The sequence below is a fragment of the Ctenocephalides felis genome, unplaced genomic scaffold (assembly GCF_003426905.1).
Source record: "Ctenocephalides felis isolate EL2017-DRISC unplaced genomic scaffold, ASM342690v1 CF-g0.4_SCAFFOLD_03571, whole genome shotgun sequence".
Taxonomy (NCBI): domain Eukaryota; kingdom Metazoa; phylum Arthropoda; class Insecta; order Siphonaptera; family Pulicidae; genus Ctenocephalides; species Ctenocephalides felis.
Genome location: NW_020539725.1, coordinates 35,215,014 through 35,230,339, shown reverse-complemented (window position 1 = coordinate 35,230,339; position 15,326 = coordinate 35,215,014). Strand labels below are relative to the sequence as shown.

Sequence of the window (15,326 nt, the reverse complement as noted above, 5' to 3'; positions counted from 1 at the left end):
TATAATATTTAGATTTTTATACCAGTGTATATATTAATTTAAATCAGTGTGACTTCTTCTTGAAGAAGTAACTTCCTCCTCTCTCAAACTTAAAAAAGAGTTTTAAACCATAGAAGGCACAAATTAAAGAACAAAAAACTTAGAATTATTATATTAGGCTTTAAAACAATTAAGCATAATTTGGTCTCGAGTATTTTCTATTTCAGGAAATTTTGTGAGTAAACAAAGGACACGTAAATCATATTTTATTAAACAAAAACAATTAGAATGTTTAAAATTATTTAATTAAAATTGCTCGAAACAGAAATAAAAGTTTAGCTTAATTGTTTTTAAAATTAAAATTTATATTAAAAAGTATGTATGAACATGTATCTAATATATTTTTATTTTTATTTATTTAATAAATTTTTTTATGTAAAAATGTATTATTTTTATTTATTCGAAACTTTCCTTTCACTATCATAAAAATATTTTCATTCTTATATGTGAAAATGATGCATGAATGACGAATAATTATTTTCAAAGTTATTTAATCAAGATAAACTATTATTTTTTAGTTCTACTAATTAAAATTAAAATAATTTTGTTTACTATCTATAAAATTGAATAATAAATAAATTCAGTCAAATACTATACTAAATTACACTAAATTTGCGGATAAATTACAGAATATTCGAGCAAAAATTTATTTTTCATATAAAATTCGAAAACCGGTTAAAACCGGTTTTTTGGTAAAATTGAAACTCGAAAACCGGTTTTCTGAAATGTCGGTTTTTGTATAAACCCTAGTTGGTACTAATGTTACGAATATTTCTTTTGAATTCCAAAATTTACAATTAGTTTAATGTCATATTATAAATTGAGAAATCTTTGTTTAATACAAGAATTTAGTACTGAAATTAAAAATTAGAGTAAAATAAAGGTATAATGCTTCAACCTATTTTGATTTATAGATAAAAAAATGAATTACCCTGATTTTATATCATGACCTAATATAAAATATATTATGTTTTTAGACATTCTTTGCTACAATTATCGTTTTACATAAAGAATTTTTATCCAAGTATGTCGATTTTTCTGAAGAATTTTTCCTAAGCTCAAGAATTCTTTGCCGATCACTGCCTAGTTCTGAGGAGGTGGTTGGTGCATTGCAATCGCTACCCCTTTCATGCCTCGCACCGCGTTCCTGTGCAAATGCAACGCGCACCAAACGGGTCGATATGCGGGAATATTGCGCTCGACGCTGCGCTTTACTTTAAAGTATTGTCTGTGTACGTTTACGTACGTCCCTTTCAAAAGCTCTCGACTCCGAGGAAAATAAGATCCCGAGTCGCTCGATTTAATCGTACATTTCTTTCGAGGTAGTTAAGTTTTTTTACCGATTGCGAATCGAGGAAACGAAAATGGAAAAACTTGATTTAAACCTTATATTTCTTAACAAAAATACGTGATTTTCAACTTTGTTTTTGAGTATTTAAAAACACGTTTGTTTTTGCACTCTATGATAAAACTTCCGAGAAAAGGTTTATTTAGAGAAAAAAATTGTATTGACAAGATATAATTATTGCTCACTATTTTACATATTAGAATGTATACGCCAGTAAAACTTATATTTTTATATAGTTTTTTCTAAATTCGAATGCGACAAAAATAATAGGGTAGGGCGGCGCTTAAAGGTCTGCTAGTGAAAAGGTTCCCTACCGATATTTCAAAAGCAAATAAAGTTAAGAATTTTTATACAACAATATTTAAAGGCAGAGGGAAAAAGGTGCATAACACGTTATCACCTTCTTCCTTACGACGTCGCTATTAAGAGATAAATAGCATTATTTGAAAGTTTTTAAGTTTGATAACAGAAGTTTTTTTTTTCGTTGCTAGTTTTTGTGGTTGTGACTACTGTTGTTTACTTTACGAGACCTTAATATAATTTTTAAGTCTACGTTATTCAAATGTTTTATAAGATGTTTTGTTATTTTCAAGTTAGATTCAATAGTTACTTTTGAATAACCTTTATAAAAGCTTGCTTATTAGTTATCATTTAAATGATCATCTGGGTTCTGGCGTAAGTTAAGTTAAACAAAGCAATTTTATAAGAGACTAGCAAACCGGGCGAACTCCGTTTCACCACCAGATGGTTTCATTTTATGTAACATTTCGTTTGGTGATTAAAAGATGAAGAAAAAAATTGCATGCTGTTGAAATTGAATAAAAATTTGCACAATACACGTGATTTGATTTGATGGTTTCCAATTGAAATGTTAGGAAACGAATAACTTGTGTTTTTGTACTTTTTCGCACAATTTCACAGTGAACACAATGCCGGTTTGTCACATGAAATTAACTGAGCAGTCAAATAAAAAATATTAGTTTGTAGTACATGCTAAATATCAGAGTTGACGCCGTATGTAAAAATGGTAATGTAAAAAAAAAAATTTCGCTTTTCTGTTGAAATTTTTTTCAATTTTTTTAGCTATAAACCTTGCGGAGCCCGAGACCTTTCCAACGAATGCAAAATTGTCAAAATCGGTTCGTGCGTTCTGGAGTTATTTCGTCAGGAAGGAAAACTCGACTTATTTTTGTATATATAGAAGATAATAAATTTTTCTGATGAAATTACGAGGTCAAGGTTATATACAGTGCTATCTCTGTAAAAAATGTATTCATGATTTATATTTTGCATTGGTTGAATAATATGTCGTAAAATTCCTTTAAAATTAAGACATTGGACCTGGTGAAGGTAAAAGCTTTTCATTTTTTTGTATATTTATGCAAACAACGCATTTGTTATACAGTTAAAAAATATCTAATAGAATTATTACCAATTTAAAATTTCACTTATTTTGGACTTTATCTACTAAACGCACTCGACAAAAGCAAAGTATTTTGCATAGTAAAGTATATAATGTGTGTATTCCGTTCGCTGAATGTTCAGCAGGAGAACTATAAAGATGGAGATAACAAAATGCACGTAAACGTAACGCTGACAGTAAAGGTAAATTGTTTATTGGATTCTATGCATGGTTCGGTGTTCTTTATTGCAATACTCTTTGGCAAGTGTAATAATAATTTTGCGAAAGTTTTCCATAAGCCGTTACCCTAGAAATTGCTTTATTAGACTTTCATAGTTTTATTAGGGATATATGTGCTTATAATACGATGCGGTTAGATATCTGGAGCATTTATATTTGCGTAAACAGGTAATATTCTTAGAAACTATTTTACAATACATATTCAATAATAATAGCCATTGAAAAATTATTTGTGCGGTACTGTAACATTTAGGTCTTCTTTATATATAATAAATTGTCATTATTTTCCTGAATTACAATTTATATAAAAGGAAAGAAGATGATATCATTATATTCTATATAAAATAATGGTCATGATTTTAGTGCTTGACGCTCGAACGATTTATAATAACGAAGAAAATTTATCGAGCATTGCAATTAATGATACTAAAATACTTCAGACAAACAATATCTTCATTCTTAGCAAAATGTTATTATGTTGTATTTGCGATTTTTTAGCTCGTGTTCGAAATATTTTGTTAGTCGTGGATATCTGTAGCCTGTCATTCATACATTTGTTATTCATACAATTATTTAGTACTTTAATGTACCAATTGATATTATTGTTCAATACTTTTTATTGTTTTACTGCAGTTAATAAGAAAACTCAAATGATAGATCATTTCTGGCAATCGGCCTTTTCAAACATTTGTTTTTTTTTTAATATATGTATATACTTTGTACACATGGGACTACGCCAAAAATTTTCTCACAAGTTACACATCGTAATCTGAAACATAAAGTGTATATATATATATATATATATATATATATATATATATATATATAAACTGGTTGCACGTTACAGCTTCAAAAAGATTTTTTTTAATCACATTTAAATAGTGGAAGAGCTAGGCATTAATCTCTACATTTACATATATTTTTATTGTTGTAGACGATTTCCGACAAACATAATAAACTTACAGGTGAACACATTATACCATATAAATTTTGCCTAAATCATGAAACAATGAAAATATATACCAAACAACCTGAGGTCATACAGAGGTGATATTCAAGACCACTAGATTTTTTTTATTATTTAGCTTTGTTCTGCGATCTGTTTATTCAAAAACATTATGCAGAGACATCTAACAATATATATGAGAAAAAATATTGATTAAAAATTAGCAGATAAACCCAGTAGCGTATCTATTAGGGATACACCATATTTACAATTGAAATTAATTATGAACACTTGCTGTGAAGTATCAACGGATAATCTCTAAAATCGTACTTAATCCTAATTCGAGTTAGTCTCGAGTTCGCGTTTTTACCATATCAGGTTCAGAATTTATATATTTCTAACTATATTTACTATATCCCTTATTTTGAAATACCAGCTCTAAATCTAATGCGATAATCCAAAATAGACTAGGGAGAGATATCGTGTTAACAAGTTTTTACCATGAATTTTTTATTCATTCAACGCGCTGCTATATGGTTTCAACAAGTTGCAAGTCGAAAAATTTGAGAAAGAATATGAAAAAAAAACATTTAATTCCTTTATATCTGTATTTCGTTTGAATTTATAACGAACAGAATGCTCGCTTTGTTACGCTCTTATGTTTTTAGTCATCAGATATCAAAGCTTTAATGACGAAATACAGATCAAAACGTTAGAGGATGAATTATCAATATTTATGTTTCTTTCCATATAATTTGATTTGAGATAAATACTTTATGATTAAAGAATTTTTTATTTTTAGGATATTATATTGTAAATGAATGGCTTATTATCTGAAGTATTTTACCGAGCTTCACAATTAATTTCATTGCATGTTAAAAATAACTTGCAATGCTCTTTCACATTCTTATACTGAATTATAAATTTCGAGTGTGTTATTCTTATTTAGCTTCGCTACATTTTTGGTGTTTTATTTTTAGACTTTTGGATATTTTTGACCCATACCATATGTTATATAGATATATAATATATGTGCATATGAAAAGATACAATTGATTTAGAAACTTGGAGCCAGTACAAGTTAAAGTTGTAACGCGGTGTACTACTTATAAGATTCTCATTACACACACAAACACATCTTTTATTAATTTTTGTTAAACGGTATTTTATTAAATTTAATCTTAAGCGACTTCTAACTATAACTTTTGGCTATGTTTGTTAAATTAGTATTTGCAATTTTTTCTCGATGCGAGAAGGTGTGGTTTTACTGCGCCTATTTATTTGGTCGAGCGAAAGTGTGCAACTCATCAATCAATAATGTATAACAAATGGCGTAAAAATACCACGATACTCGCGAAATTTACTAGCACACCAATATTATTTTAAATTATATAGCAACTAAACGCAAACTGAATTGAAATAGAAATTGAAATTGAAATTTTTCAGTTTATATATTGAAATTCAATTTGGTATATGAAGCTAAAATAGATGTAACTATCGATTTTGTCAATATAAATCAAACTTATCATTAAGGAACATGACAATACAATACTAAAACAAGTCATCTTCATTGTCAATATTCCAAGTATAGATTGAAATAGATAATTATATTTTTCAGAAAAATTCTAAGCAAGAATTTTACCAACCTATTTTTGCCAAGAAACGTGATCATAATTATTGAAATATGCATTGAACATCTGACCCAAATTTGAAAGTAATTACTATAGTAATAATTCATCCAAGAACAAAGCGACATAAAATTATAATAACAATACCGGTATTATATAAATAGCTCCAAGTTAAATAAACAAAATCATTATTGCAATAATTTGCGCCATGTTTATTCACCAGTTTGCAATTAAAATAAATATACAATTATTACATAAAGATAAGACATTCGCTACGTACACAATTAGAAGAACATGTCTGGCACAATCGAATTTAACCAATAATATAATAATTAAATTGCTATTGCAGTTTGCATAATAACTATTATATGTTTTTTATTATAATCATATTTAAATTTCTTATTTGAGGATTTAGATTGTGCAAGGACGTTGTGCATGTTATTCAAAATAAAATGAATGAATATCAGAAGTAACCGAAAATGTTATTTTTAAATATAGGAATTACTGAATTTTTTATTGTTTCCATTTCCAAGACACTTTTAAATATTAATCAATGATCTGAAGGAAGTAGCAAAGAAGGTTTTCGATATCCTTTGAAATATGTATACATCTTAGCATCATTTTGCGCAGGTACACATTATTCTGGAATAATTTATTAGAAGAATTTGTTTTTATTTTTTTTATAAGTATATCACTAATTAATGGTTTAGCTGAAAAAGTTCGTTGACCAATTACATTTTTACAATTACCCAATGCTCATAATCAATACTTTAACAAGCTATAGGAGAGAAAATAGCGAACAAATAAAACATATGAATTGCATCGCAGTTTCGCAAATACTGCGCACCTGTCGTTCGACGTGGGATCAATCAATTAGAAACGTCATGTCTGGCCTATCTGCTAGTAGAACTGAACAATTAGTATATACTCTTTGTAATTGTTTCTAGAACGATGAAATTTAATGATGTTCTGTCTGTCGCATGAAAATTAATTAGCGAAAATACGATTAATTGTATTTTGATGCAAAATTATTAATGATCACAGATACGATTGCATGGAAGCAATTATGTATACGCTTCTATCAATTAGGTGTGTACTAAATTAATATATTGTGCTAATCAAATCGGTAATGTTAACGTAAGAAACTGCAGTACCTTTTGGATAATCTTTAAAAATGTTCGAAAAATATCGAGTGTATAATATTGTAAGAGAATCGAAACCTGTAGTAAGCATTATATTATTTTGACGCCTGAGCTTGGTCATTAATAGACAGTAGTCTTAAATGTTTTAAAGCACTTCAAATATCACTCATTATCAGTCAAAAAGTCTATATAATTTTGTTCAAATCTTACGTAATTATTTTCAATTTTGAAGTGAAATAAGCATGTATCTGTATATGTCTATACAATTCAGTATTTGAATATATTAACTACAAGATGAGGCAACTACTGGATGCGACAGTGAACTGTTCATAAAACCTCAAAACGTAAAAGCGTTCACAAACTGCCATAATTTTATGCAGTCAAGACAGCAACATAATTAATTTCTTTTCGCAATATGTAATTATGAATGCATCTCATTCAATTATAAAAGTCGACAAGCGCTTACTATAAAATTTTCTCATTTGCTAGAATGTATCAGAGCCGTCATCCCGCTAAATAATAAGGTTGTCAATCATATTGCTGCTGTTTACATTTTGCATCGTCAATCATTGTTTTCTTGCTATTTCCAATTATGTCGTTGATTCGTTATTCATTTTATAGCTATTTTGTACGCAATCGGTTTTAGTTTGATTGAGTGCCTGAATCGATGCAGCTACATATAACTGACTGACGTTTGTTTGAAATACGGGTTAGTGTTGGATTTTAGGTTTTTCCAATTTTACGAGAGAATAATTTTTAATCAAGCCTTCTACTAGATTAAATTGGATATTGTTTTGAGCTCTTATATGAACAATTATAAGGACATACTCAAAATATAATTACATACATTATTCATTTTTTTAACGAATTCTTGTTTATGAACATATACATTAGAGCGGGTCGATTTGTGTGGGTCAAAAAGTAGCTTAGGCACATATAATTTTCGGATACTAGAGATCAAAATAAGATACTTTGCTGAAGAAACGACACCTCTAAAATAAATTCTGATGTCCCGTGCATTGACCCAAAAATAAGGGTTGAAATTTGAAAAATTCCATTTTGACTCATTTAGAGTGCCCCAATTGCTTTCAAATGTATGGCCGACCCCCCACTAACTTTGGAAGACCCATGCCTCTGATTCAACACCTGGGACCCCCCTGAATGGTTTTTTAGGATTTAACCCTTATTTTTCATCAATACACGAGGCATCAGAATTCATGTTAGAAGTATGGTTTCTTCAGCAAAGTATCTTATTTTGATCCCTAGAATCCAAAAATCATATTTGCCTAAATGACCTTTAAACTGACGCGCCCTAATACACATATTTTATTTATATGGGGTAGCTCCCCTATTGGGGGGAGTTGCAACAGTTTTATTTTAAAATAATATATCTTGAGATCCATTGATAATGTTTCTACGAAACCAAAATGGATAGTTGCTGCAATTGTTCCTCTACCTAATCTCTAATTAATCAAAAATAATTCTACAATTGTTGTTCGTTATCTCACAATTAATCAATTTCTAGCAAGTATGGTGTTACAATTTACTCCGTATTTGGGGCTAGTGGTACCATTGGAAACGACAAGAAAAACGGCAATAATGGATCTGAGAATTTATTCTTTACTGATTTTCAAGAAAATTGATTTGTTTTTAAGTACATAATTATTTTCATAAATTAATGCAAACTATAATTAATACAAGTAAAATATATAATGTCTCCTGTAATATAAATTTTTATCACAATCACCGTAAACCACAATTAATCTCATAATACCAATAAAAAATATACTGTCGCCAGTAACACAATGTTCATGTGGCGACATCTCACAAACTATTCATTCATTATACAACTAGCTTCAAGGTTTTGTTTCAACTAACCTCATGTGTGATTTTTTTACAATAATAAATAGAGCATACAGTTTGGCAATCTCAAAAATTGTTAAACATAAAATTAAAAATTAGTGGATAATAATAAAGCAAACTGAAATTTTATAATAGATCAATTTCATATTACCTGCCAAAATGACGGACCTGCACAATTCTGTTAATTGCATTGGCCTGCGGGACCGTAGCTGTGACAATATTATGCCAAATGGTATATGGATAGTTCTATTATTTAAAAATCATTAATATGTAATAATTATTGGACCATCATTCTGAATATCATTATTTACCTGTTTCCAAGATAATTGAATATTTCTAATGTTTTGAATTATTAATATACACAGTCTAATTAATGATTTTAATCTTAACTTTTTTTCTTTTACAGTCCCAGTGGCGTTTCGCTGGTGTCGTTGTCCCACGTGCGCGGTTACTTGCTCACCACCGGCACGTGCAAATGTGGTCTAGATTGCCCTCTTAAGCCCGAGCTCGTGTTTGACTTTGATCCGAAGGTAAGTGTCACTTTGATCTCTGTATTGGCGAAAGTATGGCATGCCTCATTGGCGTATGCAAATTAGGATAGGGAGTAGGTGTTTGAATTACCGATTTAATTGAATATTAGGTATTAGGTAAAACCGCGAATAACTGGACTAATTGTTGTCGATGGGCATTCGGATAATAAAAAATCCGGATAATCGAATGTATAAAGAATAACGTTGGGTATTTATTAAAATTAACAATTACATACATAGATATCAACGAAAGTCAATTTTTATTAAGAAATTAACACTTCCTTATGTCTGTACATACTAGAGATGGGCTTATTATATCCGAAGCCGGATCGACTCGGATTTAACTCCACTTCATGGTGGAGTTATATCCGCTAAACAACTCCACGACTCCGACAATTTTGAAACCTAAATACTCGAAACAAATGTGTTCTATAGTACGCTGTTTATGTATCTAAGGATTTGTCAAATCCCGTTAATTATTTGAAATAAAAATTTATGAATGATTATCAATAAAATAATTTTTCTAAAAAATTCACGAATAAATGGCGGATTGTAAAATTTTTCGGTCGACCAGATGATCGGCTCAGTGACTCGTATTTTTAGCAGTGTTGACCAAAGTAAAAACGCAAAACTTGAGAATCAAATTCAATTTAATGATTTCCTTTTGATGAGAAAATAATTGATTTTTTGGATTAATTTTATATAAAAATTATGTAGTAAACTTTGTAATAAAAGCAAAACATAATAATAATACTTCTGCTTTCAAAATTTTTCTTCTATTTCCATTTGAGAATTAATATTATATCGCATAGTTCGGTTAGCATATTATTACTTTTACACAATTATATAATTGTGTATTATTACGGCCAAAGATTGTGGTAGTTAGAAATATCACCCCTTACTATTCAATAAATTATACATTTGAGCTATTCACACTTGAATACAATTTCATTGTTCTGTATTTTCAAAGTAACAATTTGTATTTTCTGGAAAATACACAATGGTATTTATTTTGACTTTTATACCTAAAAAAGGTCATAAAACTGCCTGCGTGACAAGAAAGTGACCGCATCCTTCCCAAAGCAAAAACGACAAAAACATTAAATGCCTGTACGAGTTAACAGATTTAATACCAGTTTAAGGAAGTCGGACATGACAAATCCTGTGAAACAACTCCACTCGGATTCACTCCGAGGGAGGAGTTGTATCGGAGTGATAACTCCGGAGTGTGTTACCCATCTCTAGTACATACATATTTTTTTCTATTACATTACATACATGTACATTGCAGCATTAATCATGCTAAAATTCGAATTGTAGGTATGTACATACATATAAATTGGTTGCGGTTGGTAGTCCGGATAATTGCAAATGTGTATAACCTAGGTCCGGATAATCGAGGTTCTACTGTGTTACATTTTATCGTAGATTATTCAATGCATTAGATTTATATTTATTTATTTATTATATTTATATTTATACAACACAATTGTACAATTATAGATATTATATGGTACATAACTTAATTACGATTAATAGATTCAATAAAAGAATAAAGTTTACTTTTCTGCACACTCGTTTTTCATATGGTAAAGTAAATATTTTTGTTTTTCATAGATTAATTCTACTGAAAATTTTTAGATAAAATTGTTAAGGATGTTTGTAGCAGGAAATTTTAATACGTGAAGTACGTATTTCCAAATACACTTCAAATTCGCAATTTTTTGATAGTTTAACATTTAGATATTTATGTCGCATATATATTATTCTTATCAATTTATCATCGGTAATTTGACAATTATACGATATATATCAATTACTTATATAAATACATCAATCATTCTTTACCCAAGATACGTCTATTTCGTGCGACACATCACCTCACAGTTCCCTGTTATGAGTGAAAATTTACTTTGAATAATTTAGTACGTGAATTATTGAATTTCTACGTCTCATGAATTAGGCAAATACACATGTTTCACGCCCATAATTATGTAATACCGCTTATGAAACATTGTTTGATGAATTACCATATAGTCGTCTCTCCATACGTTTTATAAATAAACAGGACAGGACAATAATAGAGAGCGTCGAGAGTGTTTGACATTGTTGGTTCAAGCTACAATTACAGAGTAAGCAAACAGGCGCTCGTTGCGAAGCTTATTACTACTAAAGGTTTTGTCTGTGCATACACTCATTTTCTATTCAGAAGTACAAACTGTGTAATGATACTACGTAGGCGAATGCCGTGAGAAATATTGAATTTATGGTGGATGAGCCTAGTACATAATTGCACTATAATTTTATGTTTTTTGTTCTATGATTTGATTTAGATAAATTAATTATATATAATACTATGAAATATACCCTGGGTTGATCAATTAGGTAATTCGTATAATTTGATGTCATCTAAATATTTAGCGTGACATGAGGAAATAGATGTCGGTAATATTTCTTAGAAATAGGTAGTTCTGACCTAGTGCAGGTTCGTGAGCTGAGTTAAAATCCAACTCAATTCAGGGAAGAATAGTGTTAGAGATTTCGCATTGCCATTTTACAAGTCAGTTTCCAAATTGGTCTTATTTCCAATTGGTAACATATTTTTGATCCATATTTTCATGTGAAAATGGACATCGATGCTGCCCGATGTCAGGTTGTCCAGAACGGGGTTCAAACTTATGACTCCGTTAGACCGTTACGCCATGGAAGACCATTCTTATATATCCAATTTTATTTCGATTCGATTTATCTTGTTTAATTCATATAGCTCTTTGGAGTACGCGAATGACATAAAATTTCAAGATACACATAATGAGTGTGTATATATTATAAATGCTTGTGTATATCGTGATTTCCAATTTCTAACGATATGTATGATGCAAGAAATAGTTTTTAAAAAAATCCACTATTCTTCTCATAATTAAGTTTGAAATTGTGATAAGAAAACAACTGCAGCTGTGTATGTAATGTAAAAGTTTTAAATTAAATCATTCAAAAAGTTATTAAAGCGCTATAAAAGTTCATTTAACTCGGATTCTTACGGGTTATTTTTACGTCGCGGCATGATGGAGTTTTATATCAATTAAACTGTTAAAAACTCTAGAAACTTCAAGAAATTAAGACCAACTTGATTAAAGCAAAAAATGCAATCAAATTGTTTGGCCGTAGTGCATTAATCTACAAATATTTGCTTAGAAGATAGTAATATTATGTTCAATTACAATGGAATACGATTCTGAGAAAACGATTTTCTATTTAGCAATTCATTATTCTGATGAAGAGACAAACTCTAATGTAAAAACGTTTATAATTGCCAATAACTTTTGATTCATTAGCCATAATTGAAAAAAATGTGTAGTGTGTTTATAACTTCACTATGATACATGAAATTTTAAATGCTGATGTTGTATTGGTCTAAAAATATACGAAGTAATGAAATGTAATAATAGTTTTGCAGTTGCTTCGAAAATGCACGAACTATAGCCATCTTCATATATATTTAATTAAGATATTGCATAGATAAACAGCATGAACATTTAACGAAATTTAATTCCTTTTAACTATTTCTGTGTATGAGCTATTACAATGTAATAGCTATAGATTCAACAATAGACCATAGATTTTACGGCGATTTAGCAGGGCTCTGTACCTGGCTTTCCATATGATTTATCGTTTAATGTATATTTAAGAATGAGTAGCAATGCAGTTTCTTATAGCGTCCAGCAATTTCCCTTTGTTTATATTTCTCTACGTGCCCGCAAAGTATATTGCGAACGACCATTTCAATGCGAATCATTTCCCCTTGCAGTAAATCTCTATTGCATTAAATTCAACGTTGAGACTTCGCTGGATTTAATACAAAATGGAAATTTGCTTATGTCGCCGTACTTTTCACGAGAGGAAATTGTAACTGAAGCGCACAATATAGCTGATTTAATTAATTTTATTGTCTCGAGATACGTGCTCGCGCTATTGCTTTCAGGAACTACTTCAGTGAACTATAATGTTATATTGTAGTAGTCTCATTATACTCAGAACATTATGTTTCGGTTAAATGAAATTTATAATGAACCGAATTTTCAATTAGAAACTGTAAAACATTCCATTTTAATTCTATTTACTTCGTACGATATGTTTTATTATTATAAAATGTTACTTCATTTCAAATTGCATCTACCTTGGGCGAATTTAATTCTGTACAGGCTAAAGTTTGAAAACAATAGAGTTTGTGAGTATTGTAAATTATCTTAATACAAGAACAAATATGTTATATTATTGTAATGTTTATAATCGATCAGAATATGTGATGGCACAATTTAAAATTGTGATATTGGTGTATTGGATAAATAGTAAATTAAAATGATATAGCAAATATCGCATAAAGCATTTAAACATGATTCAATCTTACATACTTTTTATGACTGATAGAACCTCTTTCAAGTTAATCGTCCATTTAATTCTACCATTTCAATAATAAAATCAAACATTTATTAGTAATTGTTTACTCAGTTTTATTCCATCATGAAAGCAATTACAGCACATCAACTCAATGTGTTCTTGAAGTCATATTTGCATTCTATGACTTTTAAATAATATAATTTTTTACGGCCGCAAACAAACCATTATTTCGTTGTTTTACGCGTTATTATACAGCAATTATCATGTTTCATAATATTCACTTGGTCTGCGTTCGCTTGTAATAAAAAGTAATTGCGCAATTCTAAATTTTTTTCTGCGATTCATTCAACTCATTGGTCGTTAGCCCGAACGTTTTGAGCAATAGAAAAAACATGGCTAATTAATCAAATAGAAATCGCAAAGGCAAGAAGTACGGGAATAGAGCTGAAAAACCTTGGCCATGATAATAGTTAAATGAACACTGGCCGATCATTACACAGCCAGAGAGCTAAAATATTGTGGACGTTAAGATCAAGATGGTGATGGCGATGCTGATAAAATGCAATTTTGATGACATGTTTGAGACACTTTTATTCTCTCAATTATTTTAATAAATTATTTCAATTTTGTTTCTTGGCATTTTAAGCAGATAATTATTAAATCAGTTTTGGTATATTAGAAATTACCACAAATATCCTTATCACACTCTCATTGTTGGTATGTTCTCGATACTCTCATTTTAATTATCAGTAAATTATCATTAGTTTTCAAAGTTTATGAATACAAGCTTAACATTATGCCCTTATATTCTGATTACTTCTTTCAACAATGCAAATGTTTACCAGCCTCATCCATTACATCTAATACACTTCTACCTACTTTCTTCGCATCATGATGAAAATCATGATATACTTCGTTCTTAACATTTTAAAATTTCTTGCTATTCCATTGCTCCTACATTATTATTACGGCCGTGATAGTTTAACTATTTATTCGCATCATTGAATCATTAGTAGCTGGTATCATTAGTTGAAGCCGATAACAATTAAATGCATTAACTTTGTCGGAACTCTATTTGTGTGATCCGTAGATTTCTAACTTTAGATAGGGTTTTGCAGTAGACCAATAATAATTTCGCTGCCAGTAAAAAAATCATGGAAATTTGAACTTGTTACAAGTCTGTTTGCATTGCCAAATATATCTGTTTAGTACAGTGAAGGCTAATTTCAAAATTATTCAAGATCTCATTTTTAACTAATAGTTTATGGTTCATACTATGGATTATAAAGGACACACACTGTTGTTACTTACTAACTTATAGAATATAGAAAAATTAAAAAAATAAAATTTGTATATAAGATCCAGTACTGAACTTGATATAGTCTATTACTGGGGGATTTGATTTCGACCAACAATGATGAAGTGAATAGGGGCGAAGATTCAAATGGTTTATTTGCATTAATCGTTTGCAATTATATTAATTCACCGTCACATTTGAATAATCTATCACTTTTCTAATTTATGATCTATTATTATATTATTTCGATTATCGTATCAACCCTAATTGATATATGATATTGTGCTAGGCCTTCGCGTGCATCCAGCTATCGCCAGTCGTGAACTGGGGTCACGATCATCAAATGTATATGCGAATAATATTCCGTGGTAATTGATAAACGTACACATATATGTTTGATAATAATTCCCCTGCGAATCATTGCTCATCAGAATGTAACTAACTGCTGAGTTGTTATCGCCTTGCTATTTAGCATTTTGCTTGTTGAATAGTC

The 15,326-nt window shown here is 29.6% G+C and overlaps 1 protein-coding gene across 1 annotated transcript in view; it reads left to right on the top strand.

Moving 5' to 3' along the window:
- The window catches only part of LOC113385972, a 153,244-nt gene that overhangs the window by 98,294 nt on the left and 39,624 nt on the right, over positions 1–15,326 (top strand). The window contains exon 3 of the mRNA XM_026623789.1: positions 9,015–9,138. Within this exon, the coding sequence (XP_026479574.1) occupies positions 9,015–9,138 (124 nt within the window). The remainder of the gene's footprint in view (positions 1–9,014; positions 9,139–15,326) is intronic.